At 42.8% G+C, this 20,785-nt stretch overlaps 1 protein-coding gene across 11 annotated transcripts in view; it reads left to right on the top strand.

The window, feature by feature from the left end:
* Positions 1-20,785, top strand: part of tat (tyrosine aminotransferase) — a 57,449-nt gene that overhangs the window by 9,492 nt on the left and 27,172 nt on the right. For all 11 annotated transcript variants that reach the window (XR_013299503.1, XR_013299502.1, XM_077595454.1 and 8 more), the window contains 5 exons: positions 8,881-8,985; positions 11,893-11,960; positions 12,127-12,285; positions 16,222-16,360; positions 16,435-16,487. Coding sequence is in view for 9 of the 11 variants with exons in the window: in XM_077595454.1 (XP_077451580.1) it covers positions 8,881-8,985; positions 11,893-11,960; positions 12,127-12,285; positions 16,222-16,360; positions 16,435-16,487 (524 nt within the window). In the remaining 2 variants the exon portion in view is untranslated. The remainder of the gene's footprint in view (positions 1-8,880; positions 8,986-11,892; positions 11,961-12,126; positions 12,286-16,221; positions 16,361-16,434; positions 16,488-20,785) is intronic.

Raw genomic sequence — 20,785 nt, 5'->3', positions numbered from 1 at the left:
TTTGATAGACGGGCAGGTCGCCGAATGGACGTTCCGCCGAACGTTCATTCGGCCGAACGGAGGTTTCGCCGAAACGGGATTCGCGCGCTCGCCCCGCCCCCGGATCGTGTGTGTACAAGTTTTTCAACCTCGGCCCGCGGGCCATATATGGCCCGTTAGGATTTTTAATCCGACCCGCCGCCGGTGTTGTCCAAATTATAGTAAAAATCAATGTTAGTCTACCATCAATGGCAGCCCGGGAATAAGCACTCTTGGGCGGGCAGATGTAGCAGAACCGAGCCGTAAAATGACAGCAATCGGGTCAAATCCATCCTAAAACAGCATTTAATGATTAAATACAAATACTGGAGCTCTTTGGACATTAGAACCGAGCCCAGGGAAGTGAATTCCTCGGTAAAATGTCGTGATGATATCGCGATGGAGGCAAAAAAACGTCTATATACGTCCATTCGCCAAACGGCTCAAAATGCTCTCAAATTCGGTCAAATCCAGCCCAAAACAGCGTTTAATGATTAAATACAAATACTGGAGCTCTTTGGACATTAGAACCGAGCCCAGGGAAGTGAATTCCTCGGTAAAATGTCGCGATGATGTCGCGATGGAGGCAAAAAAATGTCCATATACGTCCATTCGCCAAACGGCTCCAAATGCTCTCAAATTCGGTCAAATCCAGCTGAAAACAGCGTTTAATGATTAAATACAAATACTAGTATTTGTATTTAATCATTAAACGCTGTTTGAACGAACGTTCATTCGGAGACCTGTCCGTCCGTCAAACGTCCGTCGGCGAAACGTCTTTAGGCGAATCATCCGTTCACGACATCATCATTGCTCGCTATGGGCACACCAGTATCACACCTGCCACAAGCAGGTGCATGTCAATGTTCCCTCTAATTTTTCATGTAAAACATGCTGTAAAACACGAAAAACATAAGTGGACAGAGCTACTGCCACTGGCTACCGCTTAAACGGCGCCATCATGAAGAAAGGGGTAAAAAAAAAAAAAAAAAAAAAAAAAAAATCTTTTTTTTTTTTTTTACTGCGCGCCATAGGATTGCTGCTGCGCAGAGAAGACGAGAGTAGTGCGCAATTGCGCACGCGCGCAGCTTAGAGGGAACAGTGATTAGGACCCAATCGCAGGGAAGCAGGCAAGGAGAGGGAAGTGAAGCTCAAAGGAAAACTTAAATAACTTAGGCAGGATCTTTGGAAAATAACGAGTTAGAAATCAAATCACAATATCAAACTTGACGGGAGGGTATGGGGAAACGTGGAACATGGAACGGAAATATGGCATGGCAAGTTGCCTTGCCATGGTACAAAACAAAGCAGACAATCCGACATAGGCAAAACAATTCGTGGTGTTTAAATAGACAAAACAGGAACAAATTCTCAATGACGCGCAAAAAAATAGACAAAATTCACTCGCAACAAAATAGGGATGGCAAGTATTATATATATAATACTTGCCAGTAGTATTATATATATATAATACTATATATATATATATATATATATATATATATATATATATATATATATATATATATATATATATATACAGTGGTACCTCGTCATACAACCGCTCGTCATACAAAATTCTCGTCTTACGAGTGAAATTTCGATCGAATAATTCGCCCGTCATGCGATCAAAATTTCGTGATGCGACCAAGCCAGGTCCTTTTTGCATATCTTTCGTGTATAACAATATCTACGAGCACGGAACGATTAATTCAGACGAGTTTCTCATACGACCAGGAAACGCACAAAGCGCGGGCAAAAAGAGGGCATTCTGGGTAATGAAGTATACTTGTGCACACAACACCCATAGTCAATGGCAACCTTTCTCAGAATAAAACTTCATTACCCACAATCAATACGTGGGTAAGCTCAACTATTGTATTTCCTGTTATTCTTTCGAAGGAAAGACGCTCCCGCGATCGTTCTTTAAAGACTATTTCTCGTTGGCAAGTGGTCGTGCGTTATCCTATTGTGATGACATTTGTATGCGACATTATCGAAATATTTTGAAGGGTAGACAAAAACAAACAACTCTTAATGCGTTCGTTTTGAAGACTTCGGCGGACCGGCCAGGTGGTGTCAACCCATAGAACTACGTAAGGTAAAAAAGATTACAACAAATTTAGAATTTAGTTTTGTTTGAAGTTACATTAAACGTTGAGTGTCTGTATATAGTTATCCAAGTTAATTTAAATTTGTTTGTTCGTTTACGAGTGCATTGTTGCCGTGGATAAAGCCCCCCCGAACAGCCCCCCCCCCCCGCCTCCGTGTATGCCGCTGTCTCTACCCTCCGCGAAATGTGTCTAATTTTACTCCTATTAAACACATTATTACTATCAAACCACTCGTTATTTATTACTTTGTCAATATATGGCGAATTATAAGAAATAAAACATTTTTTTCAATCCAATATCCTGTTTTTGGTGTTTTTTTTTCAGAGAGTTGGAACGAATTAATTTGTTTCCCATTCATTTCAATGGGAAACTTCCGCTCGAGTTACGAGAATCTTGTCTTACGAGCTCAGTCCCGGAACGGATTAAGCTCGTATCTCGAGGTACCACTGTATATAGTATTATATATATATATATATATATATATATATATATATATATACATATATATATATATATATATATATATATATATATATATATATATATATATATACATATATATATATATATATATATATATATATATATATATATATATATATATATATATATATATATATATATATATAGAGCACGGAGAGGGACAGGAACAGGCTGAATAAGCTGGTCAGGAGGGCCAGCTCTGTTCTGGGCTGTCCTCTGGACTCTGTGGAGGAAGTGGGAGAGCGGAGAATGCTGACCAGGATGATGTCCATCATGGACAGCACCTCCCACCCCCTGCATGAGTCTGTGGAGTCCCTCCGAAGCTCCTTTAGCAATAGACTGCGGCACCCTCATTGCAGGAAGGAGCGCTTCCGCAGATCCTTCCTCCCATCAGCTGTCAGGCTCTTTAACAAAAAAATGGCTGAGTGTTGAGACCTACCGTATGCATGCATGTATATTTATGTGTATGTATGTATATATGTGCTAAGCAACACGCTTATTTATATATTTATTCATGTATTTATTTATTACCGTAATTACTCGAATATAACACGCAGGTTTTTGCAAAATAATTAATTCCAATAGTTGGGGGTGCGTGTTATAATCAAAAACAATTTTTTTTTTTTTTTTGTGTCTTGTTACATGGCCCTTAGCCTGGTGCTTTTTCTTGCCAAATAAATTGAATTGAAATTGAATTGAATAAAATAAATTACAAATTTTCGATCGAAAAAAGCATTGTCAAACTCACTTTGACGCACGGATTTTACGTCATCTCGTAGAGCCGACGCACGGATTTTACGTCATCTCGTGAAGCCGAGACCACCACTGCCCCCCTCTAGCCTCGTACCCGTCTCAGTTCACCCTCTCTCAGTTCAGTGTTATAATCAATAACTAAAATAAATTACAAATTTTCGATCGAAAAAAGCATTGTCAAACTCACTTTGACGCACGGATTTTACGTCATCTCGTAAAGCCAATCGGATGATGTGTTGTGGGAGGAAGAGGAAGTGGATGAAGGAAGCGTGGACGTTGATAGGATTCTCAACGAAGAGATGTATGAGAGGACAGACAAAGAGAGAGAGGAACTTTTCATTTGAAGGATTCTAATGAATAAATTTGTTTGAACAAAACAATCGTGAAACGAAGAAAAAAAGGTAAGATTTCTGATTTTCGTCAGCGGGAAATTTTAGGTGCGCACTATATTCGAGTACTGCGTTTTTCCAGATTTTTTTGGCCCAAAGTTATACCTGCGTGTTATTTTCGAGTGCGCGTTATATTCGAGTAATTACGGTAACTTACTTTTACCTATCTATTTATGTCTAAAATGCCTTTCCTATTCCTGCATCCTCACCCTCTTGCTACTGTGACAACAAAATTTCCCGAATACGGGATGAATAAAGTTATCCAATCCAATATATATATATATACGTATATATATATATATATATATATATATATATATATATATATATATATATATATATATATATATATATATATATATCAGTGGCGGGCCGTCAGGGCCTTCAAGGCCTTCTCTGCTGGCCTAAGAAATATCTGAATCATATTATATTTTGTCCATTAATACGTACTTATTATTCCAAATGGCCTGTTAGCTTCCTTTCATTGCTTTTCCCCCTGGTTGCACTGCTTCCAGATGTTTTTTTTTTCATATTGAAGCATTTAACCAATCACATTTCAGTCATTATTTGTTGCCAGATCAGATCTGCCTCAAAGCCTGCACAATCAGTTCTTGCGGGCTCTGCTGCATTAAACTAGACTGTTGCTTTTAACCAATCAGATTTCGAGTTGGCAACCCCACAATGATTTTTCATAGGCGTTAGCATTTTGCTGGCTGGGAAATGTCATTGCTTTCACAAACTATGATTGGCTAGTAGTCGGGCCAAAGCAGTACCGAGGCAGCCGAGATCGCAAACTCCACCCACTATGGCCGACAGAAGCAAAAACAAATAGATTCTGTTTGCTCACAAAGCTATTTTCTAGACGGACTTTTTCAGGAAAAAAATGGACATCATTATGAAAGGGCGGTCAACTCCGAAGCAAGCAAGCCTGTTACAGCCGGGAAAATGGTGTGTGGGGCACTTTCAGCGCGCTAACTTAGCTCCAGAAGCAAATAGTATATTGTTGTGTTGATTTAATGCCATTTTCAAAACGGACTATGCCGGAAATATGACAGGACAGGCTCGACTTTCATCATTAGCTTCGATGGTGATAGGAAAGAAGGAAGAAAGAAAGGAGGATGTATATTGTGTAAAAAGGATTTTTGGTGAGTAAAATTACAAATATGGCTATATTCCTAAATAATATTTCAATTGTGGGCCAAGTTCTGATATCTGAAAAGCTCCAGTGTTTGTATTTAAGCTCCAGTGTTTGTATTTAATCACAAAATGCTGCTAGGAAGTGGATTTTACCCCAGTTTACCCCGCTGTCTTTTCCCGGGAAAAATCACCCCCCTGGCCTGGTTGTAATGTCTCAAAAGTTCCAGTATTTGTATTCAGTCAATAAATGATGCTAGGAAGTGGATTTTACCTAATTTTAGTATTTTAGTGCATTTTTTGTCATTTCACGTATGGACGTATCGACGTTCATCGCTGTCTTTTTACCGGGGAAATGATACTCCGGGCCAGGTTCTGATGTCTAAAAAGCTCCAGTATTTGTATTTAATCAATAAATGCTGTTTTTGGCTGGATTTTACCCCATTTTCGGGCAATGTTTGCCCGTACGCCATTGATGTTCATCGCTGTCTTTTCCCGGGAAAATCACCCCCTGGCCTGGTTTTAATGTCTGAAAAGCTCCAGTATTTGTATTTAATCATGAAATGCTGCTAGGAAGTGGATTTTACCCCATTTTTGTGCATTAATTTATTGATTATTTTTTATGTGTCGCAGCTGTAGCTGCAGTAGAGGTTTTATAGCCATAAAATAGTTTTTGAGGGTTGGATTGATACGTTGAAGGCGCTACCAGAAAATGCACCGCCCGCCACTGATATATATATATATATATATATATATATATATATATATATATATATATATATATATATATATATATATATATATATATATATGTATAATTCGTTCCAACTCTCTGAAAAAACACCAAAAACAGGATATTGGATTGGAAAAAATGTTTTATTTCTTCTAATTCGCCATCTATTAACAAAGTAACACATAACTAGTGGTTTAATAGTAATAAAATGTGTTTAATCTAACTAAAATTGGGAAGATTTCGCCGACGGGAGACAGAGACGTATGGGGTGGGGGGTGTTCCGTTTTTTTTCCACGACAACGCACTCGTAAACGGAACAAACAAATTCAAATTAACTTGGATTAATATATACAGACACTCAAACATACGTTTAATGTAACTACACAAAACTGAATTCTAATTTTGTTGTAATCTTTTGTTACCTTCGTTTTCCGGGTTGGCGGTTTGCCACGCCTCCACCCTCACGTTCGCTATCGTTTGCTGTTGTACTACGTATTCCCTTCAAAATATTTTGAAAATTATTCACACAAATGTCCTCACAATAGGATAACCCACGACCACTTGCCAACGAGAAATAGTCTTGTAGTACATTTTAGTGATCGCTCCGCTGCTCATAAAGACCGGCTCGCAACTCCCTCGTTGAAATGGCGCTGGTCGCAGCCGCTTCGAACGGCGCCTATGAGAGAGAGTTGCGACCGGAAATATTGCGAGGAGGAAATTGCGGGCCGGTGCCGCTGGATGTTATGAGCAGCGAACGAGAAGTAATATAGAACTCCACGTATTAGATAAGAATAACAGGAAATCAACAGCTGAGCTTACCCACGTATTGATTGTGGGTAATGAAGTTTTATTCTGAGAAAGAGTGCCATTGCCTATCGGTGTTATGTGCACGAGTATACTTCATTACCCAGAAAGCCCTCTTTTTCCCGCGCATGCACGTTGTGCGTTTCCTGGTCGCAACTCGTCTGAAGAACTCATTGGGTGCTCGTAGTATTGTTATACACGAAAGATATGCAAAAAAGACAGTGCCATGGCCACCTGGCTTGGTCGCATCACGAAATTTTGATCGCATGACGGGCGAATTATTCGATCGAAATTTCCGTCGTAAGACGAGAATATTGTATTACGAGCGGTCGTGTGACGAGGTACCACTGTGTATATATATATATATATATATATATATATATATATATATAAAATACTTGCCATCCCTATTTTGTTGCGAGGGAGTTTAGCCTATTTTTTGCGCGTCATTGAGATTTTGTTTTTTTTGAGTCGCCGTTGAAAATGCCTTCTAAATATTGACGTTCCTTGATATGCTAAATGAGTAGCACGCATATGCGGCATACATGAATCTACAGTGTGGCGTTCTTTTGTACATAATTCAGCTGGAAGGAAACATTTTAATGTTAATGGGTTCTGCCTTGCGGTTAAAATGGACACAGGAAGCGAACGCACTTCCCCTCTGGAGATGCAAGCGTGTTGTGGCACTCTTTATGCTGTAAATAAATCCAACTTAATTCTCGTGAGGTGAAGTGAAGTGAGGTGAAATTTTCGGCAGTTGCTCGAGAGCTGCTTCACGCTACTGTGTCGCGGCTGCAGACGCCACACCCCCAGTCTCTCCTTATCTCCGGTGATTTTAATCATGCTTCCTTGGCTTCTACTCTCCCCACCTTCACTCAGTATGTGAAATGCCAAACCAGGGAACAAAAAAATCTGGACCAGCTGTATGCCAACACAAAGGAGGCATACAGCTCAGTGCCCCTGCCCTTACTGGGCCGCTCAGCTCAGACCACAACCTGGTCTGTCTGATCCCCAGCTACATCCCTATGGTGAGGGAAAAAAAACCAATCATGAGGATCATACAAAGATGGACCGAGAAGACCAGCATGGTATGAGGGACTGTTTTGAGACCATTGACTGGGAGGTGCTGTGCAATTCACATGGGAAAGACATTGACAGTTGACCCACTGCATCACAGATTATATAAACTTCTGTGTTGAGAACACTGTACCCTCCAAAAAGATCCATTGTTTCATGCATTTTGATTTGATTTTTTTTGTTTTATTTATCAAACAAGTAGAGGTGCCCGGCTTTGCCGGTCCCACCTGCTTGTTTAGAACCAAAAGACAGTTGGTGAGCTATAAAAAAATCTGTTTTGAAAAATTGGTTGGATGAGAAATGAAAATTTCATCTACACGCATAGCACAGCAAACATTTGTACACAATTATGTACAGGTATGATACAGAAGAAGTTCAGCACTTCGGGTTGGCTCTTTTTGCCCCGACTCCACACTGACTTTCAGTCAATATCGAGGGTTGTTGAGTTTGTATTCCCTTCAAATTTTTCCCCAAATGATGCACACAAATGTCCTCACAATAGGATAACGCACGACCACTTGCCAACGAGTAGTATATACGCCATTCGCACTGACTAACACTAAAAAAATGCAACGCTCCGCCCAGTGCTCGCAGAGACATTACAAAGAGGGAGTTGCGACCAGAGACATTACACGAGAGAGTTGCGGGGAGAGAGACAGTGCCCATGATGTTCTTATGAGGAGCATCTCGCGTCCACTGTCTGCTCGTATATCAAAATTTGTCTCGTATCTCAAGATAAATATTTGCCCGAAATTTTACTCGTATCTCAAATTGCTCGTATGTCGGGCCACTCGTATGTCGAGGTACCACTATATAGACAAAAGGACTATGGTTTGGCTCAGTGAAGTCCAGTCTATCCAAATCAGTAAAGCACCCTCTTGAGGTGACAGCAGAAAATTAGGCTCCAAGAAAATGGTAGAGTTCACTTCAGAGCACAAAATATAAAACTGTTTCCAGTGTCAGATAAAAATCTGAAATGAAAATGATCAGTTGGTTTTGATACTTATATCATAATTTGTAGAATATGACGTTTGCCCGAACTTGTCTGTGGCTATTGATAAGTGGGGCGCGTGCCGCTGGTTTCCTCTTCACAGAACTACTTAAATAGCATGACACGCTACTGTAAACACAGATGTTATGATAGTGTTTAATTTAAACTCTACAGTGCTTATCATGTCCACTCACGGGAGATTGCTTATCGTAGTGACTGCGATTTGCGCAAATTGTTCACAGAAAATGATTTTATTTATTATTTGATTATATTATTATGAATTTAATGCATCAAGGATGCAGGAGATTAAAACTGATTCAAAAGAGAACAATTCATTCCTGGGACACTGACTGTTGTGGTGCGATCACTTCGTGTGTTTCTTAGGGGATCCTACTGTGTTTGGAAACCTTCCTCTAGATGATGCAGTGATTCAAGCCATTAAAGATGCAGTAGACTCACACAAATACAATGGCTATGCTCCTTCTATTGGTGAGTTTTACCTTTTAGACACTGACTATGGTCATTTAGTGCTTATTTGTTGATCATAAAGTTTGTTTTACAAAAAGAATGACTGCCTTCAGTTTAACTATTGTGACAATGTGATTTCTTCCTAACCAAATTATAATTCACCAACAGAGTGTTATTTATACAGCTTAAAGGAGCAATATTTAAGACTGATGTCAGAAATGGTACTGCTACCAGAATCAAAATTTTCCTAGATGAGTGCTTTGCAACAATCATCTTGTGGTATCATATCGTGTATCATTTCAACCTGAAAAGACAGAGGCTAACAAACTACACATCAGAGGAGCATTACGTAAGATTGGTGCCCAAAAATGATACTGCCACCTTGATCAAAATATTGTAGCACAAAGTAACATTTCCACCTAGGGTTACCAGATCTAAGATTATGCTGCATTATCATAGTGATGATGCATTTCAAACTGAAAAGACAGTGGCGGACAAACTATACACACTAACTTTTGCGGTAATAATGTGAATTTACAAAATATCTACAATTTCTATTTTCTCCTAACTCTATTCATTCATTTTCTGAACCACTTATCCTCACAAGGGTCGTAGGGTTGCTGGAACCTATCCCAGCCAACTATGGGCACAAGGCAGGGGACACTATATGCAAAAAAACACAGAAATCAGTCACTGAGGAGGACATTGACAAGTTGGTTGAGGGGCACATAAATGAACTCTCAACAGAGGAGCTGAATGAACTAGAGTTAATGGAACATGGCAATACAGGAGGAATATAATGAGAGAGCAGACGAGGAGGAAGCAGTGAGGATTCCAAAAGCAAAAATCAAAGAAATGCTGCAGAAATTTCAAGAACTTTCTGTCTTCGTAGAAAAAAACGTGACCGGACGTTTGGTCGAAAGACGTTTGGTCGACGGACGTTTGGTCGACGGACAGTTCGTCAAACAGACGTTTCGTCGAACGGACGTTTCGTCGCCGGGTTCGCTCGCTCTCAAAATTATAATCACGTCGCTGACAAATCGAGCTGACAAGCTGCTCGTCGAAATCCTTGTCCTTCAGAGGATCTCCGCCACCTTGATACTAAGTTTCTGTTACGCTCACTTTGGTGTCAAGTGTGGAACGTACACGGGGACAAGGGCATGGAGTGCTCTTAACAAAAACTTTAATAACTAAGTTAGGAGGGGTGTCACGAAAAATAACAAGGACTTAGAATTAAATAACAAAACCAAACCTGACATTGAAAGAAATGGGGAAACAAGGAACTTGGAACATGGCATGGCACAAAGAGTACTTCAGAGTAAACCAGTGTAAAGCAGACGATCCGACAAGGACTGACAAACACACAGGCTTTAAATAGACAGACATGGGTTAACGAGACAATTAGGAACAGTAACACCTTGACATATGAGAAATTTGGCATCTAAGGGAAATTCCAAGCAAATTTTTGCCTTGAGATACAAGACCAAGAGAAAGGGGCATACGAGATGGTTCCCGATGCGTTCACCGGGGTGGCCGAGTATGTGAGAGGCTGCTTATGAGAACAGCATCGCTCTGTCTTTCTCGCAGCATCTCCCTCGTGTAAAGAAATCCTTCAAAGCAGGTTGTGGCTGGTTCGATGATTTTAAAAGATGAACTCAGGCATGGAGAACCTAGAAGTTCCTACTCGAAACCCGTGTTGGAATACAGTAACATCTTTGCCTCGTTTATCGCACAAGAAGGTTTAAATTTAGTGTAACGTAAGATTAAAACTTATTTTTAAGTGCGTGTATAGTAATCTAAGTTCATTAAAGTAAAATTTAAAGATGATGTTATGTTACGAGAGCGCTGCCGTCTCTCTATATCTCTATCTCTCTATCTCTTTCTCTGTTTCTCTATCTCTCTATATCTCTCTATTTCTCTCTATATCTCTCTATATCGCTCTATCTCTCTTTCTCGTCCCTGCACTCCGCGATAAGTCTGTACTGAGAAATGTCAAATTTTAGTATTGAAGATCATAACCACTAGATAGGTATTTGTTACATTGTAAGTAGGTTGTGAGTTACAACAAACAATTGTGTTTTTCCATTGAAATATCCTGTTTTTGGTGTTTTTTCCAGAGGGTGGGAATGGATTAATTTGTATTTATTTATTTTCTATGGGAAAAATTGATTTGAGATACGAGTAAATTGACATACGAACTCGGTCCTGGAAGCCATTATATACCAGTAATCTTACACATATTGTTCATTTTCATACTTGGCCACCTAACTTCACAAGAGTCCGAGATAATTATGGGCAGTAGGCAAGGTACACCCTGAAAAAGTTTCCAGCCAATCCACAGGACACAAGTGACAAACAACCATTAACTCACACACTCATAGGGACAATTTGCAGTGTTCAATTAGTCTACAATGCATGTTTTTTTGTGATGAAAGAGAATTGGAGTACCCAGATAAAACCTATGCAGGCTCAGGGAAACGGCCAAACTTCACACAGGAAGGGGGGATTCCGGGATTGAACCCTTCAGCAGTGAGTTTAAACGAGTTAACCACTTATTCAGCATGTCTCCCTAAAGAAATAATAATTTTAGAAAATTGATAGGATATCATCAAAGGCTCTAGGACACTCTGCGACCCTTGTGAGGATGACCGATCCAGAAAATGAATGAATGTATTAGTATCTTTTATATTCATATTTAGTGTTCCGCATTTTCAATCTTCAGTTTTATTATATCCCTAATTTATAGTATCTCAAATTTAAAAATCTGGTACCATAATTCCTATTTGTATTTTGAAAACAGTCAAGGTGTCTTAAACACAAACTTGAGATCACATTTCAATGTATCCATTTTAAGTGCATTCTAAGGTGTTGCTTTTACTTGCTTTAACTAAACCATGATCTGAATATCTTAATATTTTTCCCTGGCAGGTTACTTAAAGAGCCGGCAGGTGGTAGCCAACTTTTATAGCTGTTCTGAGGCTCCTCTTGAAGTGGATGTGAGTTGCTTTCTCAGTCACTTGTGACAGCAATGTACTATGAATTGTAATATAATCAACATTCGTAATGATGATAAACTTGTACACTATAATTTATGATTGTTCTGTATGATTGCTCAACTACAGTATGTCCTCCTCGAAAAGTTGCTCTCCCCCTTCTATGCAGGATGTTATTTTGACCAGTGGCTGTAGTCAGGCCATTGACCTGGCAATCAGTGTCTTATGTAATCCAGGAGACAACATCCTGGTTCCACGGCCAGGGTTTTCCTTATATAAGACTCTCGCTGTTTCTCTTGGCATTGAGGTCAAACTCTACAACCTGCTGGTATGTTGAAGATCCTGCCTTTTATATATTTTCCTTGTTTTGTTAAAAACATTTGGAAATATACTGAATTTACTGCAACTAGTATACACTCGTACCTCAATTTACAAAATTAAATGGTTCCAGAACTTTTTACGTAAATTGAAAATTTCGTAAGTAGGGGAGTACTTTACAGATAAATTCCCTCATTTATTCCACGGTCCTCACAAAACTACCAACTAAACCCTTTAAAATTGATCAGTGTGCCAATTTTGTCGGAAAGATGTGAAGACAGAAAATGAGAGAAAATGATCATAAAATTATTTATTAAGTCATTAAAATAAATAATAAACATGCAAAATCTATTCGTGTTGAAATGCAGGTGCAAAATTGTCAGGAAGCTGATTTCTTTGGCATCTAATTTTCACCCATTTTATTTACCGCCACTGCTTCTTACCTGTTTGGGTTTTAAGTTCTCCTTTGGCAGTGCTTGTTGACGGATGTTTTGAGAAAAATTGATCTAAAGACAATTGCCTTTGACAATTTTTAATAATGTTTCACAAAGTGGGCGATCGCACGTCTCGTGAACACTTTTTCAGGATGTTTTTTCCACGAAGTCGAAAGTTTGTTTCTGCCCCGTTTATTTTTTCTGATTTGAACTGTTGGAATGGTGGCTGCTTACTCCTCAGTCACCTTCTCGTTAAATCCCTCATGTTCCTCAGTGTTGCATTAACTCCTGCTCCATTGAGAGTTTGTTTTGGTGCCCCTCGACCAACTCGTCAATGTCCTTACTGACCACCAGCCCCATTGTCTGTCCACGCAACACAATTTCGCCCACCACAGGCTGTGGTTCAGGTTGAGGCTCGACTGCGAGTCTGTCGAAGGCACTCGGCCACATCTTCCTCCAAGCATAAGTTCAGGCACACAACGACGAACGGCGGTCAAAAGTACATAGGAGAATCTTAAAACATTTAGTTGTTGTCGACTGCAAGTACGTTGAAGGCACTCGGCCACAGTTTCCTCCATGCATAAGTTCAAACACAGAATGACGAACGACGGTCAAACGGACATAAGAGAATGTTGAAGCATGGAAAATTGTTGTTGTGAGACAACCAATGAGAGCCCAGGAGAGTGTAGTGAAATTGTCAAGCATGAAGCAATGTATCCGCGACAACTTCAAAATAAAATAACGGATACAGGAAATGAATTGACGTTTTTGCAACCTGAATCTTGTTTTCGTATCTTGAGGCACTCATTTGCGTATCAAAAGGTTTCGTTACCTGAAAATTTCATGCCTAAAGGGATTCGGAAGTAGAGGTATGGCATAGTATATATTAAAGGTCTACCAATAAAAGTATTGAAATCACAACACTCAGAGCCATAATTCCGTGTCTCAATGTGTGAAAAGGTATGATTGAGACGTTCACCTTTGAAGCACAGTTAAAACGAAATATTGACAGCTGCTTGCATTTATTCATCTCATTATCCTGTTTAATCTGTTTTTGTGCCGGAATTTTCTTCTTGTGTTGCAGTTGCATTTGTTTTGAACTTTGCTACATGTGCAGTTGCTCTTAAAGAAAGTAGTCGATTGAGATCAGCAGAGCGGAGCGCCCTTGTTCCGTCTGAAGTCCAGGATGAGTTCCATGATTTTGGAAACGTTCAGCGCCAAGTTGCTGAGAGTGCACCACTCGCTGAGTCTATGGACCCAACAACAAACAAACAAAAACACAAATAATCAATACATAGTAATGATGAATAAATAATCGATAAATAGTAATAGATGGTCAATAGTGGTCAACATAAATAAGTAGTACAGGTAGTACTACTAATAAGTTGCCTAGGTGCATAACTCGAGTTGAGTATGGTGACAGCTCTTAGGAAGAAACTGTCCTTGAGACTGTTTGTCTTGGCTGTTATGGCTCTGTAGCGCCTTAGATATGCAAACTGATACAGGTCGTGGATGAGGGGAAGACAGGCTTTGATGTGTTTCAGTACCAATTTTGCAAAGCACTTAGTAATGATTGGTGTGAGAGCTAGTGGGCAGTAGTTGCCCAAATTGTCAGCGGGTGAACTCTTGAGCACTGGGATGATGGTGGCCGATTTTAGACAGGCTGGGATGGAGGTTTGTTCTAGTGAAACGTTGAAAATGTCTGTGAAGACTGGTGCTCGTTGGTCAGCCCAGGCCTTAACTACTTGGCCTGGTATTGTAGCCTTGCTGGGGTTGACTGCACGGAGCACACATCTCACATCCACTACCTCCGCAGTGAGTGGGGTGAAGCTTCTTCCCGAGCTTGGTGTGGGATGTCCTGAAAGTTGAGGTGGTGTGACTGGGTGGTGGGCTTGGGACTCCAAGTGGGCAAAAAAAAAAATTCAGGTCCTCTGCCAGTGCCGGATCTGAGTCCGCAGAAGTCGCAGCTCGGCCCTTGTAGTTGGTGAGGGTCTTTGTGCTCTGTCACATGGCTCGGGGGTCGTCAGGTTGCCCTTCTATCTTCCCCTTGTAGTCTGCTTTGGCAGCGTTAATGCCTCTCTTCAGGTTGCCGCGAGCTGCGCTATAGAGCACCCTGTCTGAAGGCTGCATCTCGGGCCCGTAGGAGCGATCGGACCTGGCTGGTCATCCATGGTAACCGGTCTGGGTACACCTGGATGGTCCTCTCCACAGTGACCATAGCCATGCAGTAGTCTTGAAGTCCCACACCAAGGTAGTGTGTTGTCAGGCCATGTGACAATGGTTCACCTTTGTGGCTTTGATTAAAGGGAGTGTAAACTGGGGCCAAGAACAAAGAGATGTGATCTGATTGTCCCAAGTGTGACCGTGGTATGGCTGTGTATGCACCTTTGATGTTCGGGTACACATGATCCAGAGTTTTATCCTCTCTTGTTGGACATCTCACGTGCTGGTAAAATTTTGGCAGAACAGTTTTGAGATTTGTGCGATTAAAATCTCTTGCAATTATGTGCACAACATTGGGTAGGCATTCTGGTGATTGTTTACTAGTAGGGAGAGAGCGGTACCTATCTTAGCGTCCGGTGGGATGTAGACAGCAAAGATGATGATAACGGCTATCTCTCTAGGCAGAAAGAAGGGTCTGCATCTTACCGACGTTGGACCAAACGTCCGTTGGACCAAACGTCCGTTGGACCAAACGTCCGTTGGACCAAACGTCCGTTGGACCAAACGTCCGTTGGACCAAACGTCCGTTGGACCAAACGTCCGTTGGACCAAACGTCCGTTGGACCAAACGTCCGTCGGACCAAACGTCCGTCGGACCAAACGTCCGTCGGACCAAACGTCCGTCGGACCAAACGTCCGTCGGACCAAACGTCCGTCGGACCAAACGTCCGTCCGACCAAACGTCCGTCCGACCAAACGTCCGTCCGACCAAACGTCCGTCCGACCAAACGTCCGTCCGACCAACGTCAACCAAACGTCTGTCGACCAAACGTCCGTCGACCAACGTCCGTTCGACGAAACGTCCGTTCGACGAAACATAGATCTGACGTTGGAGAGGTCTATGCTGGGCAGCGAAGGTTTGAGTGGTTGTTTCCTGAGTTTACACAACAGGCCTGCTCGACAGCCTCGCTTCTTTCCCGACGCTTTCTCTTTCGCCGCCCAGACCCGGTAACAAACAATGGCCACATCTAGTGGCGCGTTCTCTTCCGGTATGCTATTCTCAGTGAAAGCTGCTAGAAACCTTAATTTGCTGCTGGTAACCTTAATAAGTCTAAACGGTTATAGCTGAATTTAAAGTTGTTTTGACAAAGAACTTGTGCCAAGACACACAAAACACATGAAAAGAGTGCAGAAGTAGATAGGGCCGCTGACCACTACTCGTGGAGGCACCGCCATCTTGAAAAGAAAAAAAAACATAACAATCCTAACATCTGAAGTTCAAATGTAGCAGTTTGCTGTTTCTATTGTTTGTATCAGAGGTGATTTCTTTATTCTTGTGAAACTTTCAGCCAGAAAAGTCATGGGAGGTGGACCTGCAACATTTGGAGAGCCTGATCGATGAACGGACATCCCTGCTAATTGTCACCAATCCCTCCAATCCATGTGGCTCAGTTTTCACCAAGGAACACCAACAGAAGATCCTAAAGGGTTAGCAGTGACACAGTCACAGCACTTGTTCTAATATCTACTGTACATAATTTATTGATTGTTCTTTTTTACAGTGGCTTCCAGAAACTGTCTACCGATCTTAGCAGATGAAATCTACAGCAACATGGTTAGTCAATCAGTCGGCCAATCCGTCGGCTGGTCAATCCGTTGGCCGGTCAGTCCGTCAGTCACTCAATCAATCAAACCACCAACCCACCCTAAAGTTTTCCTATCAAAGCTTTTCATAAACTGAATATTTTGTAAATACTAGAATGAATGAATATATATAGATGGATAGACGGAGAGAGGGAGAGATGGACAGAGGGAGAGAGGGACAGACAGAGAGAGAGACAGACAGACAGAGGAGAGAGAGAGACAGACAGAGGAGAGAGAGAGTGAGAGAGAGAGAGAGAGAGAGAGAGAGAGAGAGAGGGGGGGACGGACGGACGGACGGACGGATGGACGGATGGACGGACGGACGGACGGACAGACAGAGAGAGAGAGAGAGAGAGAGAGAGAGACAGAGGGACAGAGGGACAGAGAGACAGGCGGACAGGGGGACAGGGGGACAGACGTACATATATATATATATATATATACATATATATACATATGTATACATATATATACACGTATGTATATGTATGTATATATAAAAAAATATATATATATATATATATATATATATATATATATATATATATATATATATGTATAGACTATATGACATGGGTAAAACCCCAGCCCGAAGCAAATTTCTGAATTGTTAACAGGCGGATTGGGGGCCATTGTCAGTAATCACCTTGTCCGGTTGCCCATGACGCGCAAATTGGGCTCTGCAGCGCGGGATCAGCGTGTCGGCGGATAGGTCAGGCAGCTGGTCAATTTCCCAGAAATCCGAGTAGTGGTCTACAAGAATGAGAAAGTGTGAGAAAGCGTATATGTCCATGCTCACCGTCCGCATGGGTATCTCATGTGACATCATGGATTCTTTTTGCTGAACCCTTGCGTACTCATTGCATGTAGAACAGTTAAGTACAAAATCTTTGATTTCAGCTCTCATGCTTGGCCAGAAGAGGGTATCCCTGGCCCGTCTATAACAGGCCTTGCCACCAATATGGCTCGAGTGTATCCTCTTGAGCAGCTCTGCCCTAAGGGCCTTTGGGATAATGATGCACTGCCCTCTGTATACCACTCCATTCTGCACATTCAATTCATCTCGGAATGGCCAGTAGTCTTGCACCGCCAGCAGTGTGTCCTCCTTGAAGTCAGGCCACCCGTGCAGGATTACCTTCTTCAGCTCCTGGAGTATCTCATCCGTTTCCGTATGCTGCGCTATCTGCTGGAATCTGAAGGTAGTGACATTCAGGTGCTGGGCTTGGTCCAACTGCGCATACTCTGCCTGGGCTGAAAACAGTGTGGCGCACAAGTGGAGTGTCTGTTGCTATGCGTGGCAGCCCAGCGCGGCTCAGCGTGTCAATAACATATATTTCAGTCCCAGACTTATACAGCACATCCAGGTTGTAGCACTGCAGTTGCATTAACATTCCTTGGAGACGTTTTGGCGCACTCAGGAGGGGCTTCTTGAATATAGTGATCAGTGGTTTGTGGTCCGTTTCTGCTGTGACCTTTTCCCTGCCATTTAAGTACTGGTGGAATCTTTGGCACGCAAAAACTATACTCAGACATGCTTTCTCGATTTGAGCATAATTTTGCTCAGTTTGTGTTAGGGCTCTCGAGGCGAAAGCCACCGGCTGTCCGCTTTGCAGCAAGCAGCATCCAAGCCCACTCGTGCTGGCATCACTCTGGATGGTGACAGGTTTTGTGACATCATAGTATCGGAGAACAGGTGTGTTGGAGATCAGTCACTTTATCTCATTTACTGCGTCCTCATGTTTGGCCAGCCAGTGCCATTCTGTATCTTTATCCAAGAGTGCGGAGTGGTTCACACACCTCAGAGAGCTTTGGGAGGAATTTGGCGAGATAGGTCACGAACCCGATGGAGCGTTGCACAGCCTTTGCATCTGTGGGTGTCGGCATCTCCACCACAGCTCGTGTTTTTTCTGGGTCTATCTTCAGTCCGTCTGACGACAGTATGTGCCCGTGGAAGTGAACCAATTGAAGTTTGAATTGCAACCTTCGCTCACTCAGTCTCAACTTCACGGCTCTGCACCGCTCCAGGTTGTTGTCGTGGTCTTGTACAGCGTCTGCCTCTCTGTCGCCACACCCAACAACCAGGATGTCATCGGCTATTGGTTCGATGCCAGCTAGCCCCGCTAGACGTTCGTGCTGTTTGCGTTGGTAGATCTCCGGTGCTACCGAAACACAGAATGGCAGCTGGAGCCACCTCGTGCGGCCACACGGTGTCCAAAACGTCGTCAAGCGACTGCTTTCCTCATCAAGTCTGCATGTAGGGAAGCGTCGCGGGCATCGACCAATGTAAATATTCGAGCCTTGGGTAGCATGTACAGTACATCTTCAAGTGTTGGCATGTGATAGTGAGTCCTCAGCAGTGCTCGGTTTTGGGGTTTAGGGTCGATACACAGTCTTATTTTTTCCGGTTTAGCAACTATTACCAGGTGATAAAACAGCTAAAGAAGATCGAGGCAAGGAAGGCTACCGGTCGTCTCCTTGGATGGCTTTCAGCTGGTGAGGGCGGACAGAGATGCTGAGGAGAAAAGGTGGGGGACTATCTGTTTTTATTAATAGTAGATGGTGCAGCCCCGGGCATATTACTGTGAAGGAGCAACTTTGCACTCGAGATATCGAGCTAGTTGCTGTTAGCATCAGGCAGTTTTACATCCCCGGGAGTTCTCGCACGTTATCGTAATAACTGCGTATATACCTCCCTCGGCCGATGCGGCAGTCGCTCGCGAGCTGCTCCACACCGCTGTGTCCCGGCTGCAGACGTCACACCCCCAGTCTCTCCTTCTTATCTCTGGTGATTTTAACCATGCTCCCTTGGCTTCTACTCTCACCACCTTCACTCAGTATGTGAAGTGCCACACCAGGGAACAAAAGACTCTGGACCTGCTGTATGCCAACACAAAGGAGGCATACAGCTCAGTCCCCCCCTCCCACTGGGCTGCTCAGACCACAACCTGGTCCATCTGATCCCCACCTACATCCCTATGGTGAGGAAAATAAAACCTACCACGAGGATCATACAAAGATGGACCGAGGAGACCAGCATGGTAGTGAGGGACTGTTTTGAGAACACTGACTGGGAGGTGCTGTGCAATTCACATGGGAAAGACATTGACAGCTTGACCCACTGCATCACAGATTATATTAACTTCTGTGTTGAGAACATTGTACCCTCCAAGAAGGTCCATTGTTTCTCCAACAATAAGCCATGGGTCACCAGGGATCTAAGGGCCCTCCTGAACAAGAAGAAGAGGGCTTTTAGGTCTGGGGAGAAAGAGAGTCTGAAAATGGTCCAGAAGGAGCTGAAGAGAGAGATAAGGAAGGGAAAGACCATCTACAGGAGGAAGCTGGAGAACCAACTCCAGAGAGGCAACACCAAAGAGGTCTGGAGGACCTTGAGGACCATTTCGGGCCATGGAGGCAACAGCGAGAGAGACCCGGAGTCCGGCGGCAGGGAGTGGGCCAATGAACTGAATCAGTTCTTTAACAGATTCAGTCCTGCCCTCACTCCCCTGACCTCCCAGACCAGAAGCAACTCTCCCCCTCGTTCTCCTCCTCCTCTTCCTCCCCCTCTTCCACCGGTCTCTGCATTACTGTCGATCAGGTGATAAAACAGCTAAAGAAGATTGGGGCAAGGAAGGCTACCGGTCTAGACAGCCTCAGCTTCAGACTACTGAGAGTGTGCGGATCAGCTTGGCAAAGTGATTCTGCATATTTTCAACCTCAGCCTCAGTCTGCAGAAGGTCACCACCTTGTGGAAAACTTCCTGTGTGGTCACAGTTCTAAAGACTGTGAACCCCAGAGAGTCAAACCACTTCAGGCCGGTAGCATTAACCTCTCACCTGATAAAGACATTGGAGAGAATCATCCTCAATCACCTTAGCCCCTTGATGAATGCAGAGCTGGACCCTCTGCAGTTCGCCTATCGTCCAGGCATTGGATGCTACCACCTACCTGATGCACAGGTCTCTTTCACACCTGGAGAACACGGGGAGCACGGTGAGAATGATGTTTTTTGACCTCTCCAGTGCGTTCAACACCATTCAGCCGGTCCTACTGAGAGGGAAACTGGAAGAGGCTGGAGTAAGGAACCACCTAGCCGCATGGATCATCGACTTCCTCACGGACAGACCACAATATGTGAGACTCCAGGACTGTACGTCTGATGTGGTAGCTTGCAGCACAGGGGCCCCACAAGGCACAGTGCTCTCCCCACTCCTCTTCTCCCTCTACACATCAGACTTCAAACATAATACAGACACCTGCCACCTCCAGAAG

Source organism: Stigmatopora argus, chromosome 3 (assembly GCF_051989625.1).
Source record: "Stigmatopora argus isolate UIUO_Sarg chromosome 3, RoL_Sarg_1.0, whole genome shotgun sequence".
Lineage (NCBI taxonomy): Eukaryota > Metazoa > Chordata > Actinopteri > Syngnathiformes > Syngnathidae > Stigmatopora > Stigmatopora argus.
Note: the sequence above shows the minus strand (reverse complement) of the source record. Positions and strands in the feature narration are given on the sequence as shown.